Consider the following 21,593-nt stretch of genomic DNA (forward strand, 5'->3'; position numbering starts at 1 on the left):
ACGCGTGTCCTCACGAACACTGATCTACGATGCACTTTGCAGCAGATCTCTGCAGCAGATCAACGCCACCCGCTGAGTAGTGAGACGCCGACGGCGGGACTGTAGATCGCATCACGCAATAAGGACGGGGAGACGCTTATAGAAACGGCTCCGGAGCGCGACTGCGATGACACAGAAAACCTTTCAACCAAAACTAGAATTTACCGCCTCACCATTAATCTGCCGACCGGCCGAGATCGGGTTTACGTTCATGTCTGAGCAAAATGGCATCGCTTCGTCATTTTAACCAGTGTGCAAAAATACGGAGGGTCTAAGGGGTTTTGAGACCCTTTGATTGACACCCCAGACCCGGAAAGCCTCAATTGCAAAATGTCGGGAGACTTATTTGTCGCTCTAAAATGAATTTTTTTAAGCTTACTGATCCCCAAGCACTGAACATTGGGAACCCTGACTGTATTGTGCACATTAGAAAGACATCTGTGTGATATTGTCATAATTAGATTTTAATTCTTGAGTTATGGCCAAAAACATGGGTCACATTACGGTCGCAGTGACCTCTGAGCCCCAAATTTTAACCGGTCCACCCTGGAGTCCGAGTGGACTTTTGAGACAAATTTGTAAAACAATCTCTCCAGGCGTTCGTGAGATATCAATGTTTACGAGAACGGGACGGAAACACAATGCAGAAGTACACCCTTTCAATATTTAAAACGCACATTTTGAAAAATGCTTGTGCGGTTTAAAAGTGATCTTTGGAGACTGAAAACCCCACTTACTGGAAATCATAATTATCTATGCACAAAAAAGCTTCTTATTTTACACACAAGCAGAAGGCAGTCCTCACACACACGTTTATTCAATGCATATTCTCTTCCTGTGAACTCACCGGCAGAGACTTCCGACCTGGCCCGTCCCGAGCCGTGGAGGGTCAGCTGCAGCCGGCTGCCGTTGATCTGCAGCTCCAGCCTGTGTGGCTCCGGGTTCAGCCGCACGGAGAGCAGCAGCCCGTCCGGGTTCCACGTCCTGAACTGGAAGCGGACGGAGAAGCCGCCCGCGGCAGACGCCGCCGTCGCCACCGGCGGAAGCGACAGGAAGCTGCTGCTGGAGCTCAGGAAGGTGCAGGCCACCAGCTGGGGCGGCGAACACGAGAAGGTCACGTTGCCCTGGAGGAGGACGAGAAAAGCCCAAGGACACAGAGTCACAGCGATGCTCCGCTCCGTGCTCGGGCGCGTTAATCTCACGGGAGGCTCGTCGTGACATATTGATATGCACAGAGAAAAGAGGAACAGATGGCTGAGATGAGGAATCATGAGTGAAACCCCACCCACACTAATTAAATGTCACCTTCAAGCAGTTCAAGTATTCGTCATCAGTTGTCAATTCATCATCAGCAGGCATTTGCACTTCCAAGATCATATAAATTCACAATAATGATAGAAAAGTGCAAGTGCATGATGATTAAAGGAATACTGTGACACTTATGTAAATATGCCTATTTGTTTCCTGTGTGAAGAGAAGAAGAGAAGGTCAATACCGCCCTCGTTTCTATACAATAAGGATGATCCAGCTCGTTATATTTCAAACAGAATACAACCTTTTAGCGAGCGTTAGAGGCGCTGGCGGGCGGCTTCTACATTCCAGACGCTGCGAGCCTTCAGCTAACTCCAAACCTCCTTCTGAGGGCGGGAGGGAGTCAAACCAACGGGACTTTCACCCGCTGTCAGTGTCCCGCGTGAAACCAAAGGTTCAGGCACGTTTAAATACGGCGTAACATCCGTGGCTTACATACAAAACACGCAAACGCAAGACGAGGAGAAAAGGAAAGTACATGAGTGAGACATGAAACAAAGCATAATACGTGAAATACGAGTAAAACAGGAATGGAAAAGAGTCTGCGCTGATCAAGGGAGCAAATGCATGGGGGTGTGAGTGCGCCGGCATCAAAGGGAGCTAAGCCGTGGATTTGTCCCTGAAGGCCATTAATGGAGGGGAGAAATCTTTCCCTTTTCAAATGATATCTCTCTGTCCTGCCCGGCTGAGAGGAGGATATCCCTGCAAACGCTTGGTAGGCAGATTATGTTCTGATCTTTTTATTTTTTATTCTAAACCTGAGTAGAAGGAGTAAGTAGCGAGCGGTTTTGTGGTCTGAACCCAACTACAACCGTTTAACCGCCGGGCCAAAATACAACTCACCAGGGCCTCTGGCAAAGATACATATGTAGAGAAGCCATTCCTTCCTGTCATTATGCTAAGCTAGGTTAGCGAGGATATGGAAGGGGTGCTGATCTTCTGATCAAACTCTTGAAGAGTATTTATCAAGTTGTTCTATTCTTATGGAGCCAATCAAAGTAATTTGACTTGTTATTGATTGAATTTTCCTAGTTGTTTAGCACTTTACCTGTCAATTAAAGCGTCAAATAAAGATGTATGTTCCCTCCGTGTGGTCCAGAGGTTATCTAAACTCCAAAGTAAGCAGAAATGTGGTCACTTTCCTGTCATTATGCTAAGCTAGGATAGCCTGGGTGTTTGCCGTGCAGACATGGAAGCGGTACTAGTCTTCTGATCAAACTCTTAGTTACAAAAGTGTTTCTCAAGTTCTATTCTTATGAAGCCAATCAAAGTAATGTAGTTATTATTCATTTAAATGTCCTCGTTGTTTAACCTGTGAGTGAAAGAGTTAAATATAGAGTGTGGTCCCGAGGTTGTCTAAATTCTAAAGTAAGCAGAAATGTGGAAAAGTCTGGATCCAAGATGAATCCCTGACATGTATTTGCTCCAAACCAATATGGTTGAACCTCGAAGATAAAAAGAAGAAGAAAAAAAACCCATTAAAGTTTACATTCCAGTGTAATTCTGCGCGGTGCAGAGGTTGTGCTAGGTGCGTTCAAACACAGGCTGGCGGTGTCTGCTGAGGTCAGAGTCCCATTAGTCCCGGTGCCTGCAGGGCAGCGCACAGCAATCACAGCTCTTTGACTCTCAATGTGATTCTCCCCCATCAACCTGAGGGAGATGGTCCCATTGAAATTCCATTACAGCTGCCATCGCGACAGCCTCGCTGCTCCGGTTGTCAGCGAAGGCCTTTTAACGCAGCAATCAGGCTTCAGAGGCAGACGCCGTCTCAGATGAGATGCGGCGGTTGGATCTTTTGGCCGACCTGTCTGATTTGTGTAGTGGCGGTCGGGGGAGGAAGGAGGGGGTCGACTCTTCAAATGAATCCATTGGCACACTTGGACTTAATGATATAGTAGTTAGGATCACATCGGATGTCATGATTGCTTTTACCGGTTTTCTCTGCTTCCAGTTTTCTGACCAGAATGTGTTAAGAGTTAAGTTACGTGACACGGAAAGCAGAAATAGTCCGAACGCCATTTTAGACAGACTATTTCCAGACTAAAATAAATAATATACATATATATATATCTTAAATAAATATATATATATAAAAAATATACAAAAATATATATTTATATAATATATATTTTTAAATATATATATATATATACAAATATATATATATATTATTTATATTATATATATGTATATATATATATATTTATTTTATATAAAAATATATAAATTATATAAATAGATATATAATATGTATATATTATATAAATACTTATATATATTTATTTAAGATATATATATATATATATATACATATATATGAATATATATCTTATTTATATTTTAGTCTTATTTTATATAAAAATATAAATATTATATAAATCTTTTTTATATATTATACATATATTTATTTAAGATATACATATATATATATATATATATATATGTATATTATTCATATTTTAGTCTTATTTCATATACAAATATATATTATATAAATATATATGTATATTTATACAATATACATATATATATATATATATATATATATATATATATATATATATATATATATACATATATATATATATATATATATATATATATATATATATATATATATATTTGTTTTTTAAATATAAAATAAGATTAAAATATCTTCCCAGAAATATCTCCATAACTGTTGGACGGATTGCCACGATACCTTTTACAGACGTGCATTGTCCCCAGAGGACGTATCCTCCTGACTTTATATTCTACTGTAAATATTCATGCTCCCATTTATTGCGCTCTGTTTATTGTTAGATGTTTATTGTTAAATGTTAAATGTTAAATGCACCTCCCGCCAGGACAAATTCCTTGTATGGCAATAAATGCTTCTGATTCTGATAATGTGACGCAATGCACGTCTCGTACGTTAGCTGCTAACAGCTAACAGCTAACTAGCTCTCCTCCTGCAATGTAGCGGGGGGATTCTTCTTATGGCGGGACACCGTTTGCTTTTCTGCAGGAACCAAAAGTATCTGCAGAACCATAGATAACTAAACTAAAGTACTTTCACGTTTTTATTTATTTATTTTGGCATCAAGTTTGTACCAAAGAATCGGTTCTTGTGATCTGTTGGGTGCATTGCTTCGGTAATCACGCTTTAACTTTATTATGTTCATATATCTATATATAAATATCTACATATATCATCAATTAGCAAAGCAGTACAAAGTTGAAATGATCTCCAGGGCATTGAAACAACAGCTCACGAGCTGCATCTGAATATGTTCCTGCACACTGTGGCTCGTCTGTCACACATCTTTATTTAACGCTGAACGTTTGTATATCCTATACATCCATCACTGCCCGAAGAGAGACGACCTCTTCAGGTAATGGAACAAAAACACCTGTCATGCCGGGGACGTATGTGAACATCCGTTCAAGCCCCGATAGTGTGCGTCAGACAGCTGTCTCTGGTCCTCAACCTTGTGCAGACACTCAGTCTGCACCATAGAATTACACTGAATATGCAATTTATATGTAAATTAGCATGCATTGTATATATATATACCTGCTCTTGTGCACTTTCTGTCCCCCCCCCCCCCCTCTTTATATATCATTAAATTAGTTTCCATCGCCACCAGTAGAGAAGATGCCTTTCAAATGGGAAAGTGGCTCTTCACATGTCGGAGCTTTTGAAGGCAGTAATTGTGTTTCCTGCAGGGGAAGCGCTAAAGATGGACTCAACCCGGAAATACACGGGAAAACTGAAGAGTGTTCGTCTTTGTCGGCAACAGAGCGGGCCGATAGGTCGACACATCGTCGGCTTATCGCGGATATCGTCGTTTATATCGCGAATTAAAAGAAATAATCAAATTAGGTAATCTAGAAACAACGTGATTGATAAAATAATGGTACATTTGATTGCACTTTATTGCTGTAATTACTGCATACCTTAATTTCTCTCATGATAAATGTACATTTTGCTACGTTTCATGGGGGTATAACAATCAAACCTATTGGCCGATATATACGTGGACAGATTTTCAAGATCTGACACCTTCCCCAGTACTTTGAGTACAACGCTGAACTCACCACGCTGTGTATCTGAGGCTTGCGTCTCTTTGCCAGGTCGATGACGTTGATCCCGTTGTAGTAGAGGTTCTCCACGCAGCCGTGGAAGTTCTTCCTCAAAAAGGTGCCAGGTTTACCGGGCAGTGGGATGCCTCCAAAACTCAGCTTTCATGGAAGGGAAACAGAAAGCGGCGGAGCTCTTAGCATCATCGATGCAGCACATGTATTCAGCATTTACATCATGTGAAATTGACATTCTGTTCTGTATTTGTTACTGTATGTTAAAAGCTGAAAATACACGCTCATACATATTCTCACCAGCCCGGCCCGAGCCGGTGATTCAGCGAGTGAGAAAGCGACTCCCACTCGCCGGATCCCAGCAGACGATGCACACGGCACTCCGGGGCCGCTGTCCACGGGTTGGCGCTTGTTCTTTAGCGCCAACGAGGACAAACCTTAATGCCACAGCAGTTTTGGGGGGGAAGACGTTTTCCTTTATTTACCTTCATCAGCTTGAGGGTCCCCCTATAGGGAGTCCTCGGTCGCTCCCCAAGTTTTTTTAAATGTATTTTTTGTGCCTTCCCATCATGCCCCAGAGTAATACTGCACCTCTTTAGAAAGATTAAGACCTAAAGCATCCAAATCTTTTTTCATTTTTTCAAGCCATTCCAGTCCAAAAATCATGTTTTTTGGTTCAGAAATAAAGAAATGAGCAATTTTGACCTGAATCTTGGTCACACCATGGGCTACATGTACTTGAAATGACCGTCTCCTTCCGCCTGTGTCATCTGACGCGCTTTCAGATGCGTTTGAGGAACAATGGGACCGCAGGACCTCGAAACACAGAGAGAAATTCAAGAAAAAACAGCCGTTGCTTTCTCGCAGCTGGCGACGTCAATACTTTACACACACTCATGTAATTACGTAATTATAAAAATATAACGATCATTTTTTTTAAATATAGTCCATCGTTTCTCTTTAGCCGTTTGAATTGACTAAATCCGACCTGTGGTTGATGATCTAGAAGAGTTTGAGTTTTTTAAAACTCACTTCCACATTATTGAGAAATCTGTAAAAAAAAAAAACTTGGGCGGATAACTCGGCAATGCCGTGCACAAAGAGTGCTCCGTAAAGAAAAATAGTTTTTACCGATTTTTTGGGGATTGGAGGAGCTCGGCCGGCCCGCACAGAGCCTATTACACCTTTGGGGTGAACTTGGACCTCATCAGTGTTGGACCTCACTAACGCTCTCGAGGCTGGAAGAGAATCCCCTGCAGCCGGGTTCCAAAACCCTTTTGAAAGCCTTTCCCAGGAGAACGGAGGACGGCAGCAGATTAATGCTCATTCCTGTAGCCCTTTAAGCGCTAACCCTAACCCTAATAACCCTAACCCTAATAACCCTAACCCCTAATCCTATTTATTGTTTGAGTTGTGTTTAGAGGTTGTACATTGGGATTATATATTATTGTAGCCCTGATTTTTATGTTTAATTTGATACCTAACATGTTTGTTTTTTTTTGGGGGGGGGGGATTTATACCATGAATTTTTCTTGATTTTCCTGATATAAAAGGGTCCCCCGATTGGGAAACCCTTTTAACAGGTTACAAGCTGTCTGGTTTCCTCATCCGGCCACCGGTCACTCCAGGACCAAGTCGTGCACGTTGTGTTTCAAACTGCATCTTTGAAGGGTGATTTCATCCCTTAGCTTTCCATCCTCACACGGCACTAAAGCGGTTTAAAATAACTGCGACAGAATTCACATTCGTCATCTTTTCCAAACAATGGGTTCTTGATTGTAGAACGAGGCAGAAAGAAAAAGCAGCTGGCTCCTGATGTCCAGACGGCTGAGAAATGACGACTGCCTCTACAATATTTCAGCTCTAATCTCCATAAACAAAGCACAAGATTTTACTCGGATCGGAAGCGCTCTGGTTTTCCGTTTGTAGTCCCGGGTCGTGTTAACCAATCACGTGCCGGCAGGCTTTTGGTTGAATGCAGGTGAAGAGGAAAAGAGGCGGAAAATGTAATCCGGGAACCCACCAGCCGTAGCGTCTGAAGGCCGCTGAGCTTGTTACGGTTTTTTAATCTGCTTGTCAACTGGCAATCCGGTTGTGCGCGTCGACGTCGCTCGACTCCGACTCCAGTTTCGCGTCTCCGGTTGCCAAGATGGCTGCCATTGTGGGGCTGCAAAAAACGACGAGCGGGTGGAAGAAGTCTTGGCTTGGATATCCGCTGGCTCGTCCGGAACCCCGGAGACACGGCCCACCCAGGAGATTATCACGCATCCCACCACCCGAAACCAATCTCGTTCTCCACGGCTAAACCTAAGAAGAGCACCGGCCAATCAGAGGAGGCAGAGCGGGGTCATGCCTTGGCAACAGCAGGCTCCGTAATGTAGCTTCCTCTCTCGAGGCTTATCCACCGCCAGGCCTCCGGGGCTGGGATTGAATCCGCTCCCCGGGTCGGTTGATCTCAGGTTGATTCATTTTAAAAGGAGAGTTAAATATGCCGACATTATGCTAAACTGTAATTGGGCAATCGCTGAGCAGGGGGAGGGGCTTAGTGACCAGTCGGTTCATGGGTTTAAGTTACTGTAAGAGGGCATATCTCAAAATGTATTTATAATGTTCTGCAATAACTGATAATACAGATGTGAAGAAGGCAATGGGAGAAGCAATATTCTGTTATTCCTTCGAGACGATACAAATAACTCATCTCTGCAACGTTTCTCTCTTTTCAATCATTCATCACAGAGACACCGTTCCCAAAGCGCCTACATTGAGTTCATAGACTGTTTACCGAGTCTCGTGACCAACTATGTGCTCAGCACCATGTTAAACCTTCTGAACCCCTCTGCCCTTCGTCAAAGGTCTTCATCGATCGCCCAAGCCCTACCAGTCCATTTACGGGTCTCTGGTGTGATACAGCAGCAACAAAAAACAGCACATCCTGGCCTTACACGTCAATATAAATCCATTGTTTATGTTTAAAAAAAGAAAATACACATTTATTTAGTATAATTTTAATTAATGCGTGTTTAAATATATATATAGAGGGATTTATTTTCCCATTATAATGCATAATAACAGTGTACTATCATAAACTAATATACCACTAACACATGTATGAACTTATTATCTATGTTCACAAGGTTTTTCTGTATATTCCAGCTTTTTAAATTATTCAAATGGACCTTGGGTTTCATTATTTAGTACGGGATGCAAACCATTCGCAATTTTCACCGGATGAGTTCATCACCAGATTTATATGCAGGCGGTTGTGGTGGACTCACCTCGTAGTCCACCTCCAGAGAGTGCCCCTCCCCTTTGGCGTGGAAGTGCTGCGTGTGGGAGTCCACCGTGAGGTTGACCTGCTTGTTGAAGCGCTCGATGTGAACCGAGTGCCACTGCTGGTCGTCCAGCAGGCTGCCCACGCTGACGGCCACGCGGCCCACGCTGAACCTGGGCCGGTGGTCGTCTGGGGAAGCACAAAGGAAACGGGGAGAAGGCTTTACATCGTCCAGAGTGAGGGCAGACAGGCGGAAAGAATATATAAATAATGATAAATACAATATATCTATCTATATATATACAAAAATGATATATATATACAGTATATATATAAAATAATAATAATTAAAATAAGTAATATATATAAAATAAAATAATAATTAATACATATTTAAATACATATATACATTTATTAAAATAAAATAGAACATAATTAATTAATTAAAATAAAATAATTATATAAAGAAATTATAATAAAATAATTAAATACTAATTAATTAAAATACAATATAAATATATATATATCCTAAAATATTATTAATTAAAATAAAAGAATAATATACATATCAAATAGTATGAAGTTAGCTAGGTTACATGGTTATTTAAATAATTCATTATTATCTTTACCATTCTGGTAATGAAGTGAATTATTTACCCGCAAATGTCAATCATTTCCTGGTTTAAATTAATTCTCTTTTTCATCTTGTTTTGCGAAGGAAATGCATCTGAATCTTTTGCTTTTCGGCCGGACAAACGTATCAATTGAAGACATTTGAAGACACATATCCGCAGTCTTGAAAACACCTCTTGCTATTACTAGAACTGAGGTGAGATGAACAAATGACAACCACCATGTTTCCCTAGTTCCTCTCAGTCCTGACTGAAAGAAAAAAAAAGAGAGATGGATTTTTTTCGAGAGGGCCTGCTTCACCTAAATTGAGGTAGAGGTCCAATCTCCCGCGGTGCAGCTCCAGGGTGATGTAGTCTCCTCTCTGGCCCTCTCCGTGCAGCAGCACTCCCTCGGCCTGGTGGCTCTTGAAGCGCAGAGAGATCACGTCCTTCACCGTGGACATGGACTTCTGGTTGAACCGATACAGCAGCGAGCTTCTGCCGTCAAAGCCGGCCACATACGACTCTGAAGGAAGATGTGAAACCACTCAGGGATCGGTATTCATAACTGTACTTGCAAATAAAAGACATGACGGCATTTAGAATGCCGAGTCTAGAATGCGTTATAATCGTATTATGATCTGCTTCTAGAACGGTATAATTGAAGTTATAAGCACTCATGAATATGTATTTTTGCATGGATCACAGTGTGCATACATAAGACATCATAATATTTTTATTATGCATTATAGTGGGAAAATATATCACTCTACGTGGCCGTTGTGTGTTTTAAGTCAAATGTAAAAAACACATGAATATATTTAAACACGCATTCATTAAAATTACACTAAATAAATGTGTACTTTACTTAAATCAAACAATGGCTACTTAAGAGTAACAAATAACACTATAATGCATTATAAAAGTTATTAAAATGTGTTAATATGTGTAAAATTGTATTTTACAAAATTCTTTTTCCTCCATTTTACTTCAAGAAAACAATGACCACTTTTATTAAAATATTAATTATTATTACACTTAATAAATGCATCTAAAATGCTTCATATTGTGTTATGATTATTGCTATAAATCTATATTAATGCATGCTTATAACTATAACTATATTTGTTCATCATGCATTTTATAAATAGGCCTCATAGAATGTTACTACCCTATGAAATTGCTCTCATAATTTAGTCCGCATCGATTTATGCGCTGGATACAACAACAACAACAACAACAACAACAGGCTGCTTCATTTTCCAAATAATCTTATCATTTTACTATCAACGGGTAATTACTGAATCTCATGCTCGTTAAAACACCAGATAATAACACATGAGGACTGTGTCATTAGGAGGAGAGGGTTCACAATCCAATCTCACTTGAGATGGAGTCTGTGTGTGTGTGAGTGTGTGTGTGCGTGTGTGCGTGTGTGTGTATTGATCGCATTGATGCGAGCTACAAGATTTAGCATCGGTCGTAAAGATCCTCAGTTCGATATCCGCTCGTCTCCCAGCGAGATGACATTTAATTTAAGGCGTGACAACAACAACCGCCGGCTGCAGCTACGTGTCTTCAAGTGAATTAATCTGAACGCCACGGTAATCCATTCAGCATCAGCGGCATCGAGACCCATCAGGCGATCACAATAAATGCGTTGAAGTAGCGGCGGCGCGGCGTTTTCCACAGATAACTGATATTTAACGAGAGAGAAGAGCGCCATCGCGGCGAGAATCACTCAACTCTCCTCGTTTGTACAATTGATTTCAGGTCCCGAAGAGCAGATCTGAGATCAGCGGCGTTGTCGGAGCGTCACCTCCAATGTAATCCTGCTTCAGAGAGACGCTCCCGCATACATTACCAGATGTGACCTTTCCTCCGGTCTGCCGACGGCAGATTAGTGCTTCCTGTAGCATGCGTCGTCCATCAGGTGCGTTGTGAGTGATTCGGTGTTTCCAGCAGGTTTACGAGCAGACGTGTGAATCCGCAGAAAATATATCGACTAACGGGCGGAACGAGGAGTACGAGAGGCAGCTTTCCAGTTTGTTTTTATTATTTACATACCTGCTTATTCGACATTCACACGCCGTGGTTTTCGGGGGTTTGGCCCTCGCAGAAGTGATTACTGTGGGATATTCAGCCGGCGTTTCCCGGCGCATTAATCCAGCGGCTCATCGGGTTAGTGCCGCCTCCTGGCTCATGGGAGAGGTGTGTCAGTGAATCCTCATTACACGTGTTTTTAAAAGGATTGTTTCAGCACATGAATGTCACTGTGTGTCTTTTTGATCACGCAGTTCCAGTTGTGGTTTAGCATCTCATTACGATTTCACGGACAGGATTGCAGGAGTGCTTCTTCATAGTCACGGCTGTTTGAATTTCAACGCAGCGGATGGAGTTTGGAGAAGCAATGGACGTATTTTAGACTCCGAAAAAGAATCGATAGCACCTCAAGCTAACGCTTTATTTAGAATATTACCCCAACTTCACACCAACAAACTCACCGATGAAGACAGAGGAAGAGCAGCGACGCCTGTGTGATGGGAGGTGAAATGACTGCTTTTGTCAAAGGAGTCTGGTGGCTTTGAGGAGAACAACTGTAACTCGGTACGAGTCTCCACCCGGACACCTGGAGGACGATCGGCGTGAACGAGAGCACCAACAGATCACCGCCCCTTTAATAATGGCCATTAAATGCGTGCGGCGAGCAACCCCATGCTGTAAAAACTGCCACACGGCAATAAAAAATAAACCTGGACGTCTGGATGCGAAGACCCAAACGTGGGTGCAGTCCGTCTGGACGGCGGCGGCGTGAAGAAGGAATGTCCGAAGCTGGGAAGATGCAAATATTCCAAATAAAAGACACTTAAAAAAAGGACCTTTTAAGTGTCTTAAAATACGTCCACAGCAGCACATTGCTGTGACTCCATCTGTAGTAAAACACTGACTGTGACTGTGGAGCTGCAACCTTTAAGGGGAACACACGTGATGCACTTCAACCGGCGGACTCTTCTTCTGTCCCTTATAAACACACGTACACTGTTTCCTGTGAGGAGGTGTTGTCCTTGTGTCCGGTTCAGGGTCTCGACCCGCCGGCCTTCTGGCTGCCGGTCCTCGTGGTCTGGTCACAGCGCTTCCCTCCTCGATCCTGTTTGAGTTCTTTGTGTGTTGGTCTTGAGCTGAAGCTTTAGCCTCCTACTCCCTCCACTTCCTTGGAGAATAAACAGTTCATTCTGTCGTCCCCGTCTCTGCAGTCGGGTCCACCGGCCGTCTTCAAACCATGACAATGTTCCCAGATATATTTTTCCCGCCGGCTACCGAACGTTCCTCCCTTTGTTCTGTCTGCCGTGTCGCACTTCGTAACCTTACGTTGTCATTTCTACCGAGTATTGATTCAGTGTGTTGAAAAACGATAAAAGAAGGAATACGGTCACAATTCCCTCTCACGTCTATTGAGAACAAAATCTCCCTTCAACGACTGTTTTTCACCAGAAACTACATTTTACAAGATTGCATTTGAACACATCACGATGACGTTGTAATTCACCTTTTTTTGCCCAACTGACTGAACAGAGCTTGAACGCATCATAATACAACTCAATGCAACCTCCGTTAACATTCGCTGGTAGCTCAGTTATTTAGCCAAGAAGCTAACAGCTAACGGCTAACAGCCACTAGCTAACGTTAACTAGCTATTCTGATGATTTAACCAAGGATTTGTTGATCCCAATGTAGTATTATCAATGGAAAAATAGGGTGCATGGGAGCGTTTAGTTAGCTGCAGGTATGAAGTACTAGTTTGCACATGTGCAGTAGCGTTCAGGAAGTGTTGTTGTTGTTTCTGTGTAGCATACATTAGATGATAACGTGATATCAGAACGGTGCTCTGACTCACGTACTTATCGATTCCCAATCCAACATTTCAGGCTATTTCTGAAGTATTTCTGATACTTCTGATATTTCAACATACTAATTTTTAATATGTATGTTGGGTGAAACACCTTATTCTGTCACGGCAGAGAGCAAAGGTTCAGTGGAACGAAGCCTATTATCCTGAGATATTAAGTATTTAATCTGTGACAACAACGAAACAATAATTCCTATTTCAAGATAATTGTTTTTTTTTTCAATTAAATCGGCCAATTTTGAATACAAGCACCGTTTCATATCGTGATGAAGAAGAGATAAGTAATTATAATTTTGGTGTTAATCGACCCGCGAGCACGAGTGAGAACACGAACAACATCAGTATCAGTGCATCAAAGTAATGACCTCCGCTGCAGCGGGCATGCCTCTGGCTTATCTGTGTGTGTGTGTGTGTGTGTGTGTGTGTGTGTGTGTGTGTGTGTGTGTGTGTGTGTGTGTGTCTGCAGGTCATCGTAGTTCAATTACAAATCGTGCCGTATTTTGAAGCCACATTCATCAAGAAAATGAGCCCCAGCTCAACTTTTTGTGGGGGGGGTTTCCGTTGCTGCACGGTGATCATCCCCGTGTGTGTGTGTGTGCGTATATGTCTATATGACTCGTCATTTCACTGCAGTCTGGAGTATCAAACAGCGTGTGAAAACTAAGTGAAAATAGCTCCCTCATTACTCTCCATCAACAGAGAGTAGCTGTGGGTGCATCACTGAAGGAATCCTTCTCGGTGGTGTAAAGCACCACAGCTCTTCTTCTTTTTTTGATGTGTGAGTGCTCTCAGAGTGCGATACTCACTGTAGGAGCAGCCGTACGCCTCCACTCGGAGGCCCATCCAGCCGCTGGGGTTCCAGTCCAGAGGCACGAAGCGCAGGAAGCGCGTCCTCACCGGGTGGGACAGCTTGTTCTGGACCACGGCCTCCGAATTCACATTCCCCACGAACCTCTGCAGGACCAGAGAGGGACAGGGATTGATCGAGGCTCCGCCGAGGAGCCAGACGATGACCTCCGATCCAAAGTGAATAGTAATATTTTCACCAGTCTATTTAGCTGAACACTTGAAATATAAGCACAATAAAAAAGTAAAAGAATCCTCAAATAGCACAGGCAACAAACTGCTGACGCGTCGGGCCCAAGGGCGGCGTCCTCTCCCTCTCCTTGAACATACTATTTGATGTAAAGTGATAAGAATCATCGCGTGGTGTGGAAATTTGAGAATATCCGTTCAAGCAGGAGGAAAACTTCACCGCCGAGGCAGCCGGGGGCAACCAGGGCTCTCGTGCCGCGCTTTCTCCCCGCAGAGCGTAGAAAAGCAAAAAGCTTCAGAGTGCAACTGTGAGGAGTCTTTCTTTCCTTCTTTGATTCCAACCCCTCAACTCTCTCTCTCTCAAAGCCAGGGGACACAAACAGAGAGGAGAGAGAGTGAAGGATGGGTTCAAACAAAACAACAAAACGAGACAAACAACCTCTCCTCTCCTCTGACTGATCACCAGCCTCTTCCTGAGCGATACGAGGCCGGTGACACGTCAGATCAATGAAGCGCGCCCGCAGTAAAGAAACAAAAAAAATATACATTATTGACAGTGGAGCTCCGGGCCTTCGTGGACAGTTCAACGCGGTCGGACAGAGCCGATAATTCAGCTTTCCGCAACAGCAGAGACACAATTACCACCGACACACACACACACACACACACACAAGCACACACACGCACACATGCACACACACGTGCAGAAGCATCATTAAATTCGCCAGGATGCTGCTGCTGCTGCTTGGTAGATAATCAAGGCGACAGCGCGACCGTCCGGGCCGTTGTTGTGATTTATGCCACCGCTTCGGCCATTTTGAAGCCATTTATTGGCGCCGGGGCCTCGTGGCGTTTATTTACACACGCACACGGTACTCACGCCCGCTCGGGAGGGATTAACAAATGGCGCTCGGGTTGATGCGTCCGGAGTGCTTTTTATCCGCTGGAAACTGCTTTTAGAGCGAAAGACAACATATGGAAACACATTGGCCGTGAAAAAGTCATTTCTTTTTTTTCTCTTTCAATCAAAAAACATCTAATGTGGCCGTCAGTGGGGTTTATTATATTTTTTGGGGATCAGGCTGATGGCAGAATGCTGCTGCGCTTGTTACACGGAGCTGGTTATTTAAGGCTTTGTGGGAGACGCTGCAGCAGGAGAATATTTCATTGTTCCGCATTCACAATCCAAAGCCTCTCAGAATGTGCTGGATCTTCTTCTTCGGGACTGTGTGGTTTCATGTGGTTTGACTGGCAGTGATGACATGACATCATCTTTTCTTTTCTTTTCAATGGAGCCCCGCCCACTTTGAACCAGAACAGAAACACTAATCTCTCAGTCAAAGTTTGTTCCTGTCAGACGCCGTTGCAAAATCAAGGTAGATGTTTAGAGTCTGGTTCAAGAGGATTAAGAGACACAGACTGGATCGTCCTTTAGCCTCATTTGTGTCTCTTTGAAGTCGTTTTGTGTCTCTTTGAAGTCGTTTTGTGTCTCTTTGTAGTTGTTTTGTCTCTTTGTAGTCATGGTGTGTCTCTTTGAAGTTGTTCTGTGTGTCTTTGTAGTTGTTTTGTGTCTCTTTGTAGTTGTTTTGTGTCTCTTTGTAGTTGTTTTGTGTCTCTTTGTAGTTGTTTTGTGTCTCTTTGTAGTTGTTTTGTGTGTCTTTGTAGTTGTTTTGTGTCTCTTTGTAGTTGTTTTGTGTCTCTTTGTAGTTGTTTTGTGTGTCTTTGTAGTTGTTTTGTGTCTCTTTGTAGTTGTTTTGTGTGTCTTTGTAGTCATGTTGTGTCTCTTTGTAGTTGTTTTGTGTGTCTTTGTAGTCATGTTGTGTCTCTTTGAAATCATTTTGTGTCTTTGCAGTCATCCTGTGTCATTTTGAAGTCATGTTGTGTCTCTTTGTAGTTGTTGTGTGTGTCTTTGTAGTCTTTGTTGTCTCTTTGCAGTGGTTGTGTGTGTCGTTGTAGTAATTGTGTGTCTCTTTGTACTAAGTGTGTGTCTCTTTGTAGTCATTCTGTGTCTCTTTGTAGTTGTTGTGTGTGTCTTTGTAGTCATTATTGTCTCTTTGCAGTGGTTGTGTGTGGCGTTGTAGTCATTTTGTGACTATGAAATAATGTTGTCTCTTTGAGATCATTTAGTGACTGTGTGTTTGTTTTCTGTGTCTTTTTGGCTTTATTTAGTGTCATTTTGGACTTTTTTTATGATTATTTTTGTTTGTGGTTGTTATGGCCACTTTGTCTTTTTGTGTCTCTTTGTTGTTGCTTTGTCTCACTTTGTGGTTGTTTTATAGTCGTTGTGTTCCTCTTTGTGTCTATTTGCAGAAATCTATTTCATTTTTCTTTGTGGTCATTTCATGGTGGCTTTTTTTTTTATTGTTTGGTATTTTACTGTAATTTCTGTCTGTGGTCATTTTGCCCCTTTTTCCAGTCGATGTGTGTCTCTCTGTGTTTCGCTCTTTGCAGTTATTTTGCATCTCTTTCTAGTTGTCCTGCATCTCTTTATTTTGAGTCTCTTCCTGTTTGGTGTGTTTATCTGTTCCCGGTCGGCCCCTTGCAGTTATCCAACCGTGTCAGTTTGGTTTACCGCCTTTAAAACGACACTCCTTCTTATTTTTGTCACAATCATTAACCCTCGTCTTTCCACTCAACTCCCAGCTGAATATCTGGGAAAAAAAATCTAACGAACCAAACAAATTCGTCTTTGAGCTTTCGCTGCAGTGATTCCAGCTATTCATTACCCAACAACACGTCAGCGTGAGTCATTAGTATTCCAGAGCAGCACCACTACGAGAACACCACCGAGGCTGTCCTGAGTATGACGTTTGTTTTTGTTTCCTCTCTTGGAAAAAAGAAAACGTGCAACAGAACATCCTGTGTGTTTCAGCTGGGAGAAGAAACGTCTCTGAACAAAAGCCTGAGGGGGCAGAAGAAGTTCCAGAGGTCGGTCCTCATCCACATAAACAATCCTAACCCCTCCGTGACTTCATTATTTCTCTTCATGCATCTGTCACTGTGGAACAGTCTCCCTCCCCGTTCATTAAGACTCTTTACTCTTCCTCTCCCGCGTGATGAGCTCCCTCGTGTCAGTTTTCCTTTGTGTTGCGCGCTGCACAGATGCATACGTTTATTTTAATCAATTCACCGGGGAATAAATCCTGCTGCCGGCGTCGAATACAGTATGTTTCCGAAAGGTCAGCGGCCAGTTAAACAGCCTCGGGGAACGGCACAGTGAGAAAGCGAGGAGTACGTGACCTTGCAGGGAAAATGCTCCAGCAATCCCTGACCTCCCGTCTGCCAGCCAGAAGTCCTCTGACCAGAGCCAACTAGCTGTATATGTCTTATTTGTTATCAGCAAGTAGCAGAGGTTCCTGTTTTTGTTCCATTTGTGGCTGAAGTGTGTTTAAGATGTCTTGTGGACAGTTTTGTCAAGAGGCTGCGAGCCAATAGCGGCCCTGAGAGGCTGCACTGTGGCGTTAAGGTCCCAGTGAAGCGGAAGTCAGAGCGGCACATTTTCCCTTTCATCTCTCTCTCGTCCTCTCTCCTGAGCCAACAACAAGCGAGGAGGATGTGTGTGTGTGTGTGTGTGTGTGTGTCTGTGTGTGTGTAGCCAGCTGTCCTCTGAAGCTCCGTATCGCGCTAAACTCAAAGGAAGCCCACTTTTTAGCGCTACAATCAAATACAAAGACTTTGATTTAAATGTACTATTCTGTTTGGAGTCCCGGTGCCTCAACTTCCGTCTCACTGGGACATTAACCCTCTGGGAGCTGGGGTCATTTTCTCAATTTTACATAATTTCTTAAATTCACCTTTTAAAAGGCACTTCCATTGAGATACATACCCATGTGTTACATCTAACATTGCAGAATAATCTCAGCTCTCTGCATAATGAGGCACCAGTGCCCTAAGGCACAAATGTAAAGAGATAATATGGCCCTAAAGCTGAAAAATGTAAGCTACATTTTTGAAATTCTTAATATCTCTTGTGAAAACACAACTTTACTCATATGAACAGTTTTGGTGATTGAAATTGTTTTATCAAAGGTCTTAGGTTCACAAAAGCAGTGGAATATATGAATACAATGGAAGATACGTGTAAATAAATGTCTAAAACCAAATGTTTGTATTCGGCGCTGTCCGTGGTGCTGATTCTGGAGCCGTCCTCGAGTGGCTCAATCCTCACACACACACACACACACACACACACGCACACACACACACACACACACACACACACACACATTATTTAGTTAGTTTAATTTTCCTTGCCCATTATTTTTGTTTCTGTGTTGGATTCAGCAAATGAATAAATGAGGTTTTGACATTTGAATTTTGACGTTGGCGTGTTTTGGACACTTTGGTTCTGTAAAGCAACATTTCAATGACAAGGTCCACACGCTGATGTACATTGTAGCGGGCATGAGGTTTCACACCTTTCACACCTCATCTGTTTGTTTCGGTCAAACAAACTCAGGTCCGTTTCCCAGGATACTTCGGTTGGTTTGGGCCGGTGTGAAAGCTGTCAATCAAACCTCCTTGTGGAACAAACAGCCGAACCGAGACGGCTCGAAAAGGCGGGTTTGTTTGTGGTGTGAAAACAAACCAACCGGCAGATATGTGATTTTAGCATGATTTTCAGAAGCTAAATTTACGGTAATAAATCCATTTGCTGATTTTTTTAATTTCTATTCTGTCTACGGCCGTCGGTGTAAACTGTTTATGCAAATCAACACGTTTAGACGTTAGTGCTTGTATTTGAATCCCTTGGTCCAGACCAGAGGAAACCAACTACAGGTGTGAAAGCAACCTGATTGTAAGGTGTCGGCATGCTAACATGTAATAGTTAGAACTAAACACAAAATGCAGCTGAGGCTTATGGATATTTGGTGCTGAATATATTGCAAAAACTTAAATTATTGATGTGACGACGTCGCCACAATCACCAACATCAGTAGGGTTCATCCTCTGGGGACCTTGAACATCTGTACAACATTTCACGGCAATCCATCCAACATTTGTCGAGATATTTCACTGGAGACCCACACATGTAGCACCTCAAGGTGGCGCTATGGGGGACAAGTGTCAAGATCACCAAAGACGGCGGGATTCAACCACCGATTTAAGACACATAATGACCAAAAAAGATGGTTTGAATTTCCTGTAAAATATTCCAAGTGCAATCATGATACAAGACACAATTACTCAGATAAAATCAGCAATCATGCAAGCCCGTTTTAATCCTTGTTAGAGCCCCGTCTACCTGAACAGCTAACAAGCGTGGAAATGAATGTGCAAATTCCTCCTCCCTCATGGACAAGAATCTGTTTCACACGTTTATTCACAGCCGCATTAAAAATAGATTTCTGAATAACGCTTTTCAAGGATAATGAAGGTAATCTGGAACCCCCCAGCCCCCCGCTAGAATAGGATCCTCTCCTCTTCCCACCTATGACTATTTGCAAAGAGCATCATTCACTCACCATGGAGTGTTAATATTGTACAGAGGAATTAGGTTAAAGCGGGATTTAAAACAGGTGCTGTGCTATTTTTTAAAGAGTTAACTTTAAAAGTACCATTGAGCAAAAAGCTAATTTTGTTCACATTTGGAGTTTTCCAGCACACGAGCTGATAAAAGACCATGTTTCCCTCCTAAATGCTTCTGCAGACATGAGTTATCTTCACAGATTCTCTCCCCTGACTCCCACTAATTGGGTTATTATCAGCTTGTAGAGGAGAACCGTCGTGTAGTTTCACATGTTCCTCTTGTGCTTTATAAGGTTGAGCTTCATCGAACTCCCACAGACAGGAGGCTGTTTGCAGGAACAGACGCTGATGTCAACACTGCTACGGAAAAATAAAAATAGAGTGAGTCATTAGAGTTAAACAAAGGGAGAAACTCAGGAAACTTTTTTAATGTTCGCACCGGATAATGAGGTTATATATATACATATGTATGTTTAAAGATGTGTTAAAGCCTTGATGATGATGATGATGATGATGATATATATACACATATGTGTGTGTGTGTGTGTGTGTGTGTGTGTGTGTGTGTGTGTGTTTAAAGATGTGTTAAAGCCTTGATGTGATTTCATTTCCATTCAGTTTTACTTGTTCTTGACGTGTTTGAGCTCAAGAATGAAGATGAACACAAGTTTATTTTCTTGAGCGGAGGAATTTACCCCAATTTAAATCTGAAAAAAGACAGATTTAAGTGAAAAAAGTCAAAGATTGCAACAAAATATCAATTAATATATTAAGAAAAAAAAAAGATTCATATATATTTTCATTGATATTTTAAGTATATATAAGTATTATTTATTTTAATTTATTTCATTATCTATAATACTAATTATTATTATTATTACTATTATTATACATTATATATCCCTTAAGCCAGAATACTGGAAGGACAACAGCTAATGGATCCGGCTTTGTTTGCCAGCATCATTCTCGACCTTTCTCCCCATTCTTTATTTTTTTTAATGGAGCTCATTTGGTTCAGCGTTAGTTAAGAACGGCTGAGAGCTAGCAGTCATATCAGCAGCTGCTGCTCTCTCATTAGTCCCCCTCAGTTCAGTTTCTGGCAGTGAGCCGTTACCTTGGAGCTCCACTTGTTAAAATGCCAGACGGATGTGAGTAAGTCTCAGCCAAAGGTCTCGGTGAACGCTGTAGTTAGTCAGCTCCAGTGTGTGTTTCGGAATAAGAGATTTCGGACTAATTGGCTGACATTCATCCTGCACTATATAAATTATACTATGAATCCAAATTCACATCAGCACCTAAGATGAGGTGGGAGGCTTAGATTGTCTTCGTGAGCGTGAAATAAACACGCATCAGTCGATATGGAGCTCGGTCACGCCCGGTGTCACTGCTTGACAAGTTCTGGAGGACGCTGTTGTGACTGGTGTTAAAAACACTGCTGAGTGCGATATTAATTTCAATATGCAAAATACTTAGCCTCTCTCTATTTTCTCTCTCTCACAGGTCACTCACACAAAGTGACAGCTGCAGATCACGTCGGTAACATCTGTACATAAAGTCTTCGCACAAAAACTACGTGACGACACTTTCTTGTTTACGTAGACAAATTAATCTCCGGTTAAATATCTAAAATGACAATAAAAACAATTGTGCAACGTTTTTTCCAGATGGTACGCAAAATCTGCAGCCGTAGCTGCTTAACCCTAGAACACTAACTAACATTACAAATATATAACACCATCACTAATGTCGGGAATATTTCACCCGATATAATGTACCTGATCAAATATACCTCAATACAAAGTAAATTGAAGTACTCTTCTTTTATTTTACCCTATAGAATTTCTCATAAAAATAAAAACAGGTATCATGGGGG

General features: G+C 42.1%; 1 protein-coding gene across 1 annotated transcript in view; it reads right to left on the bottom strand.

Annotated features, from left to right (window-relative positions):
- Positions 1-21,593, bottom strand: part of cntnap5a (contactin associated protein family member 5a) — a gene marked incomplete at both ends in the record, with an annotated part of 95,738 nt that overhangs the window by 49,336 nt on the left and 24,809 nt on the right. The window contains 5 exons of the mRNA XM_079229722.1: positions 887-1,163; positions 5,431-5,574; positions 8,703-8,887; positions 9,632-9,835; positions 14,023-14,170. Of these exons, the coding sequence (XP_079085848.1) occupies positions 887-1,163; positions 5,431-5,574; positions 8,703-8,887; positions 9,632-9,835; positions 14,023-14,170 (958 nt within the window). The remainder of the gene's footprint in view (positions 1-886; positions 1,164-5,430; positions 5,575-8,702; positions 8,888-9,631; positions 9,836-14,022; positions 14,171-21,593) is intronic.

The sequence above is a fragment of the Taurulus bubalis genome (genome assembly GCF_910589615.1).
Source record: "Taurulus bubalis genome assembly, chromosome: 1".
Lineage (NCBI taxonomy): Eukaryota > Metazoa > Chordata > Actinopteri > Perciformes > Cottidae > Taurulus > Taurulus bubalis.